The 8,969-nt window shown below is 38.0% G+C and overlaps 1 protein-coding gene across 1 annotated transcript in view; it reads left to right on the top strand.

Moving 5' to 3' along the window:
* The window catches only part of BLOC1S4 (biogenesis of lysosomal organelles complex 1 subunit 4), a 10,656-nt gene extending 7,809 nt beyond the window's left edge, over positions 1-2,847 (top strand). Inside the window, exon 5 of the mRNA XM_085310014.1 lies at positions 2,033-2,847. Within this exon, the coding sequence (XP_085166140.1) occupies positions 2,033-2,134 (102 nt within the window). The 3' untranslated portion in view covers positions 2,135-2,847. The remainder of the gene's footprint in view (positions 1-2,032) is intronic.
* Positions 2,848-8,969: the final 6,122 nt, after the last annotated feature.

Genomic DNA, 8,969 nt, shown 5'->3' with positions numbered 1-8,969 from the left:
TTGCATAGATTTTTTTTTTTCAGTTTTTCTATAATTAGTAAGGTAGAAAGTCTGTGGAAGTGTCACCAAGCCGGCCTCGGCACATTCAACAGTTTCTTGGTTTGCGTGATTAGCAATAAACACTCGGAACTTAGCGGTATTAAATGAATAACTTAAAGGCAGTTCACTGTTCCACAATGAGACTGAATATGCCGGAGGAAATTATCTGTTTTCAGTACCAAACACAGGCATGTTGATAAGAAAAAAGCTTCTAGACTCCTTTCCGAATAAAAGTGTGCATGAAGATCTTTCCTCATGCCTAACAGTTAACTAGCTCAATATATCAGTTCTTTGGAAAGTGCTATATTGATTTCGTGATTTCCAATGTAGCTGACGTTTTCCATCAAATCCTCTTACTCTCTTCCCAGTTAATTGTCTGGTCCTTTACCTGCAGGATATATTTCGTATTACTTAAACTGTGTATTGGTAACCTCGCTTTCAAATTTTGCCCCAAATTTTGGCTCTTGTATTCACCAAGCAATGAAAATTAGAGCTCTGTAAGACTCCTAATATTAGGAGGTGTATTCAGACAACTGAGTACTGTGCCTGGCTATGAATTTCCTCACCAGATTGAAACCAAAGTTCTGTTTTGAAAACCGTTTCCTTTCCTATGTTGCTGTGTGAGAAAACACCTTGTAAGCAAGGGAAACTGACTTTGCACATTCATGGCAGCAATTGAAGAGGTACAACATTTGCATGTATGCAGGAAGGAGATAATTTCAAAACTTTTTACATTTGTCAGAGCTTCTGATATAGAAAATAAAACCTCTTTCTAACAAATTCCAGCTTTGTTTACATTTTCAATTTCATTGCAATTTGAATGGCAAAACAAATTCAGAGAGGTTAGGAATATGGGGAAGTCAAGGTTAGATATAGTTTAAATGCCATAAATCCAACAATTCTAAAAAGTCAAATTTCCTGCTATGAATAGAATTTTATGTAAACTAGAAAAACTGTTTATTTCATATAGAATATAATTAGTATTCAGTTTAGCAAGATACTGGAAAAAATCCACTTAGCTGTTACTTAGGTATACTTCATTTATATCGTCATTTTGGCACCGTTAAAGCATACTGAAGTCCAAGTATACTGTTTGGTTTTTCTTTACTTTTTGGCAAAAACTTCATTTTTTTTCAGCCCCAAAGGGCAAAGTAGTACCTGAAGAACTCTCCATCTGAGAGAAGCAAACTGAGAGCTCTACAAAATGGTTTACTGAAATCTTTCCCAGAGCATCCCCCCCCCCAAATATTTCTAAATACTTATGTCTTGATTGTAAGGCCTCTGTTTAGACCCTATATTGAAAAACGTATACTCACTCTGTCTTGCAGCACAGAGTTGTTCATGTTCAGAAAGGCTGACAGTGGTGCTTGTTATTGTCTTTCTACATTAACCATTTAGTGTAGCAAAACAATGTACAGTTCATACTTTTCAGCTTTTCTCCAATTTACTGCCATACTATTTTTAACTCTATGTTCTAGTACATACATATAAACACTTGTGTTTATACATATATATAAACACATACACTTGATGAAGAAACTCAGCAGGAGAGGCCACCTTCTTGAAACAAAGATTTTTGCAGGTTTACTTAGTCAAAGTCTTTGTTGAAAACAAATATACATGTTGTGGTTAAATCAAAGGAAGCAACTGAGGAACCTGAAGGCTGGAGCAGGAAAGGCAAAAGTATATGGCTTTGAAAGGTTGAAGACCATATTGACTAGACGGCTGGAAAAGATTGCCTGTTTGGCTCTTACAAAGCTGAGATTTTATGTTTTCCGAGGCTGATCCTGTCAGTGGGATAGGATGGCAAAAGTCAAAGCCTGCTTTTTTGTTCACTTGCATTAAGAAAACACCAGACTCATCTAAGCTATAATTAAAGTTATCTCAGTATGGATGCCCTTTGAGTACTATTGTTTTGCATTTTAGCTTTGCAAGCTTTGTTTTGAAACTTGCTTTTTAAGACGACAAAAAATAAACTTTATCTAATTTGCAGAAATCATCTTCATCACGACAGCAACAAACCCTCTATGAACCTCCAGTCCTCTTCAAGACCGAAGACTATTTTCCTTGTCTAAATGAAGTACCTTATTCATGATTTTTGTTTTGGGGCTGATATGAAACAACCCGAAGAGAGAAAGCCAAGTGAACAAATAGCTGAATATCTGAGTGTTACTAATGGCATATTGCCATTCTGATTGTCATTGTCTTCCTTCGAGGCAGTATTTTCAAATCATCCTTTTGTACCTTATTTCAAGTCTTCCTAACATACAGTGCAGGTTTGCAGAATATAGTGAGGAAGGAATTTAAGAATACTTCTGCATTAGGTTTTTCTTTTTTTTTTAATASGGAAATAATAGGAAACATTTTTTATATAAAAAAATCTTTTAACACTTAAATTTCTGTGCTGCTGCAAGTGTAAATAGCTATACCACAAGGGTGTATGTGGAGGGTTTTTATTTTTTTTTTTATGTATTCAATTGAAGTAAGATTAAGAGAAAACCTATGCATAAAATCACTTGCAGCAAGTTTTGAAACTTGCCCCCCTGCAGTTTATATAGAGGACTGTACTGCATTAGAAAATATAGGTGTAATTGTTCTGCTGTTTGCTGAACTGAGAAGTCCAGCAAGCGAAGCTCAGAGAATGGAGCTGTGGCTGCTGTAGAACTTCCAGCATAATTAGATGAACTTCACAGGTCTCTCTAGTGTAAAATTGAAACTTTTACTTTTGTAAATACATGACAAAATTATATATCTATGATTACCAAAGCTCTTGTAATTTAACAAATGTAATTAAAGCTACGAACTTTGTGTGGAGTGTTTCTAAATGTGATGATCACAGGAAAAGCTTTCTTCTATGTTTAAGCCATGTTATGAGCCAAACATATTCAGTAATTTGCATTGTATCTTAAAAGCTTAATAGGTGATGCCTGGTTACTACTGTTAAGAAATTCAGAGTAAATCAAATGCTATAGAAGTGATATTGGTAGTTTAGTAGATCAGCCCTCTTCTGTTTTAGTTCATGTGGTAAGAAATTGTCTGAAGTAAGTTATCTTCCTTTCTTAGGTTAGAGTTCTTAGCCAAGGCTCACTTTTCCAGTGCAAGATGATCTACAGTAATATCGGTGTCTGGAACATTTCTAATTTTGGCTCAAGTTTTCAAATGTTTTTTGATGTCTTCCTCTTAACCCCTTCTCCCTGCAGCAGTTATTCTGGAAACTTATCACACAACCAGCTAACTTCTTCCTTCGTGTGCTATCACCACACACAAAATATTTCAATATTCTCAGCAAGAAAAAAAAGAGAAAGGCTCTGTGGGCAGARGGAAAGTGGGAAGTGCTTTCCAGGCAGAGAAGCATAGCTATTCCTGCTCTCCTGAGGAAAGTAAGACTCACTGCTTGCTGTCAGAAGTTACTAGCCTCTTGTTTTAGTCTTTTTCAACACTGACTGCTTTGCAGTGTCTGCAACAGGTCCTGTACATAATGCTATATATGTTTTGATTTCAATAATTACAGCATTCAAGGACAAGCTATCTTCAAGAGACAGTGTAGTATTCTTTTGATCTGCCATGGTTCCATTTACATCTTTTGCTGAGAGGGGGAAGAGGGGAAAGGGGAAAAGAAAAAAAAAAAAAAAAAAAGTTGGGTACCCTAGAATTTTTACCTGTCTGTCATTTCTGTGGCACTACTGCTCCCACCCTCAGCAGTCTCATTGTCATACTTCAAAAATGCTAACTAACTCCAGTGTGTGTTCCAGATTTAGGTATTTTTACCTGCTGCATGAGTCACATCCTTAGATGCAGTGAGCAATCCACAGAACCTCTGCCTGTCAGGTTGTCTGTCAGGTGGTTGTAATGTTTCTTTGCTCATCAAGCCTGCATTTTCCAAGTCCAGCTACTACCTCTGTCAGTAGCTCAGACATTCATGAAAATACATGTTAGCAAGTAGTCTCACATTCTACAGCAGAAACAATCCATGCTATGCTGTTTCTACCTCTCCAGCTGATTTCAAAGTCAGCTACTTCTCAAATGCTGACCCACAGGTTAAGGGTGAATTTCTTCAATTGGCTGTTTTACTTCTGAGATTGTTCCCATTCTCTGTCCATTCAAATTTTGGCAACTAAATTGCTCTCTCTTTTTCTTCACGTATTTCTTAAAATACTGTTCTGCATGCCTCTCTCTCTAATTGCAGTCTCCACAATTGCTCAAGCCAAGTATGACATCTCCCCTCCTCTTCTCCCCCCTCAAAAAAAAAAAAAAAAAAAAAAAAAAGTGGATATTCTGGATATTTTGGATAAAAGTCACTTGAGACCTATTAATTGTTATGTTTCCTACTACTTACAGCTTAACAGCCAGAGTTTTTACATATGTACCAAATCCTAATGCTGCTCCTCCTTGCAGCCATTAGACTATGTTTGGAAATACAGATTGTTGTGATGGCCACGTGCACCTTAGGTCTCAGATTAGAACAGCCAGCATTGCCCTAACCTGTTTCTCAAGCACGTTCTCTGGAGCATCTTTCATGACTCCAGGAGCCCCAAATTCTTGAGGCCTCAGACTCTGCACCCCTCTCCTTCATGCATGAGTCACTTGGCCAGTAGTTCAGATTCTTCAAGGTGCATGAGCAGAACGCACAAACCATGCATTTTTATTTAGTAATACGGAAAAAAAAAAAATCTTTGGAGGCTTTATCTTCCTGCTAGGACTTTTCATCATAATGAAGTATTCCCAGCACAGCTTACCTTTCCTGCCCTTGGCTGATTCTGCTTACAGCTTGTAAATTCCTCTAGCTGAAACTTCTTGTGTAACTCTTCAAGGTTTCCCGCTATGACTCCTTTGGAAAAAAGAAAAATCCATCTCTCATTCCACTTGCAGGCAGGGAGCAGACTTGGCCCCCACCAGCTAGCTGTCTTGACAATAACTTCACAGTAATCAAATGTTACTAGAGCTATAGATTTCCCCAAAATTTTCCAAAAATTTCCCCTCCAAAATCCGTGTTTCTCAATATGATGCAACTGTCCCATGCATAGCGTGAAAATTCAGCCAGGGAAGACACAGGGAGGTCTATCACCACCCAGTGAAACAAGCAGAACAGTTACGAAAGCTAACACAGATCTTGTTCTCAGTTACCACTTCTCTTCCAGCTACTCTAAAGACAGTGGATAAATGAATCTCACACCCACATTTTTAAGGTATTTCTATGAGCAATTAACCTCTTGTCCTCCCCCACCACCTGTAGGTACAGCTTATGTTGACATAAAAAGTAGAAAGCCCACAGAAGTACCCATTTTGAAAAAAACTGTCTTTCTGCTGTACATTCCAACTCCACTAGAAGCATTGAAGGTTTGAGGTTACTGGGGAAGGCAGTTGTTCTTTTGAATCTTGCCCTCCCATAACTAATGTATCCTTCAAAATTAAAAGTGTAATTTTTAGAATAACTTTTTATTAGAATTCTTAATGATAATGTTATATATTTTACATAAATTATATATTTATGTAAATTAAATCTTTTTATACATATTTATATATATATTTATATATATATATAAATCAAATCTGGCAGCAGAAGCCTAGCATACAAAAAAGAACTTGCCAGCTCCCCTAGTTCATCTGATGTGCAAAGAACTGGCATATTTGCCACTGTCATAAGATCGATCATCTCCTGCTGTTCTCCAGGACACTTGACTATCACAAGACACCCAGAAAGCAGTGAAGACTTTATTTCCCCCTTAGTTTTCTCCTGATTAAACTTTCCAGTAACTTTCACTACTCTCCCTGAAGCAATAGGAGCTCTCACCACTGTGGACTAATTCTGCAAAACTGTTACCAGCACCTACCACCACACAGACCRACTTCACAGGGTGACCAGTTACACAGTGAGGCATTTCTCAGTCGCCTCAATCAAAGACCATGTTCAGCAAAAATCTAGGCTCTTCCAAATAATACACCCCAGAAAGGGAAAGCCAGCAATATCTGTTACCTCACACCCTCACTTAGACAGATTTGAAAATTAACCTAAAAGCAACCATCTGCCCTGGAGATTTTCTTACAGGGAGCTCCCACTCCAACTCAGGTATAAAATGAGGCTTTTCATTTCAGCGAGCTTTCTATCCTCTTGACTGGAGATTCAGCTCAGCATCCAGGCTGCATCTTTTTTGCAGGAGTTAGAAAGGCAATCACTTCCACTAGGTATCACATGGCGCTATGTATGTTTGCTGTCAGCTCATTTTTTCTGTCACTTTCTGACCTGTCGCACTACATCTTAGCCATCCTCTGCAGATTTCCTGACTTGCATATCAATATATTAAATGTATAAAACTAGACCTGAATGTATGCTCCTAAGTTGTACTGATCTTTGGTTCAAATGGTATCACTAGAAAGACTGTCAAGCAGCTCTGCCTTCGGGGGAGATCTTATGTTCAGGTTTGAGCTGCTGCTTTGCCTGCAGATACCATTGTTGGAAATAACTCGTGCACTAGAAACACAGGAACCGAGGGCCTGAAGCAGAAGGCCAGCAGTCCCTTTCTATTGCATGCAGCCATCTCACTTACCTCCTTTCAAAAACTAAAACAAGTCATGTCCTTCTCAATTTTTTTTTTTTTTTTTTTTTTTTTTTTTTTGCCAGACCTGTACTCACTGGTTCAGAATCTCACTGCCCTGCTGGAAGTGAAGTTTGTTTTTCTTTGTACTCTTGCTCTGAATGCACTTAYGGTCAGTGTGTACCTATGTTTGTGCTAACATTACCACTTATCATCTTAACTAGCAATGGTAAAGTAGGCCAATCTACGCTGCCTCTCCCCCTTAGGTAATTTTCCTAATAAATCATCTGTCGGCTTTTGTTTCATTTGGTTAAAACATGGGAAATAAATTTTAAGTCTTCAGCTTGGTCACAAGCTGAGTAATGTCACAATCCTTCTCTACATTACCAAGTTGAGTTAATCTTTCTTAGCAAGGATGACTACATAGTAGACATCAGTCTACTGATGAGAAGTGATAGTCAGACTGCAGTATTTCAGGTGAGGTCTCAAAGCATCACTCAGCTCCAGCAGCCACCTCCTCCTGTCCCCCTGGAAGCATCCAGCCTGTGTCACCTTCACAGCCGTGTGACACTGATGGCAGGGTGACTGTGCCACCAGCTAATACACTTGCTTTTCCTCTCATATTGCTGATAAAAATAATAGCTGACATCAAAAACACAAGTCTGTAACCACGATGCTGTTGTGTTAAAATCCTAGCATGCAAGTTCTTCAAATATAATACATATTCTTCTCTAAACTCATGTTGTCTGACAGCTGATTCTCATTAGCAAGTTTAGTTAATGCACTCATGTTTTTCATATCAATTCATCTAATGTGCAAGGAATCTGCACATTTACCACTGTCACGGTATCACCTCCTGTTCTTCTCCAGGAGACCAGACTATCACAAGACACCCAAGAAGGAGTGTCAATAAAATTGATAAATTAGATCAGTCCCAAGAACTATCTTAAGGAAACTCTACTCCAGAAACAGCAAGCCAAGCAACAGTAGATGCAGCTGTTCCACCTATGGGATCCATGCTTTGCCTTCGATCATTGTTAATACAGAGCGCTACAGGCAGGATCATTATTGACCAGCCCATCTTACGCTTTTAGCTCTGTTGATCACTAGAGGATCAAATGGAGCCACTGCACTTACCAGAAAGAATCTGATCTCATAAATGCTCAAGCATACAGCAGACTGGCAATACTGTCTTTAAAATACTCATCTATTTCGCATGCTATGATAGTGAGAACTGTTACTCTCATTTAACAGACAAGTAGCCAAAATAAAAGCAATGCATATATTTTGAGAGAGCTGAGGCCTCTACCTTCCCTTGATTCCAGTATGAATTAAATACCTGGGTGCTCTTCAAGATGCCTCTAGGGAAAATACCATGCTAACACATACAGCTATATACAAGTTATATGGTTTATATGAAATTAGAAGATGGGCATCCAGTGTATGTTCCTGGTATTTACAGAATCATGTTCTCACACATGTAGGACAATACAGTAAGCACAAGCCTCATCTGGCCCTTCTAACTTTGAACGTTAAATTCAGACAAGTTCAAAGCAAAGAACTACATTGTACATCTTTTGGCCTCTGATACCTAAACAGAAAAGGGAAACACAGAGTCACAGCTGCAACTTGCCTGTCAGAGCTCAGAGCAGCAGAAACTGGAAGTTAGATACACAGGAACTAGAGCAAAACTTTAGGTCAAAGTGTAAGCGCAGCACCACTGAGTTCCACTTCATTCATTAATACCTTCACTTTGTCCTTTCTACATACGTTTTGCAGGGGAAGGAGTGAAAGTTCTTCTGACCTTTAAAACAAATTATGCACATTTTTGGAGGGGTTTTTGCCTTTTTTTCTTGATATCAAATTGCAATTTTTGTCTCCAGTGTGTATCTGTACTTTGCTATTTCCAGTATTTTTCCCAGGAGAATGTGCCCATAGTTAAGTTTTGACAAATGTATGTTTGTAAATGGCACAGTTGCACACAGCAGAATAATAATTTTACAGAGATATCTGTTAAGAGTTCCACATCAAAAATTATGTTTAACAAGTGCTTAAAAAAGCCCCTAAAATTTGCTGAGCAATTTAAAACAGTGAAGGAAAGAAGTTTGATCCTATGAACTGTTCAGAATTTGATACAAAAGCTAAATACTGAAAATCAAGCACAAGAGCATTGTTTTTTTTATCCACCTCCAAAAATATAAAGTCAGTTTCCCAAAGCACTATTAACTTAAACTCCAACACATGAATGTACACAGAAGAGCCATGACCAAGTAACATTACTGTAATAATCCTTTCTATTACCCATTGAAATAATAAACTTCCACACTTATTTCACAAATGTAATTTTTCTGCTGTAAAACTCAGACACCACAAAATATTTTCCAAACATTTCTCCAG

This window comes from Rhea americana, unplaced genomic scaffold (genome assembly GCF_003343005.1).
Source record: "Rhea americana isolate MKP2758 unplaced genomic scaffold, rheAme1 scaffold_31, whole genome shotgun sequence".
Classification (NCBI taxonomy): Eukaryota; Metazoa; Chordata; class Aves; order Rheiformes; family Rheidae; genus Rhea; species Rhea americana.
This window is presented reverse-complemented; position numbering and strand designations above follow the sequence as displayed.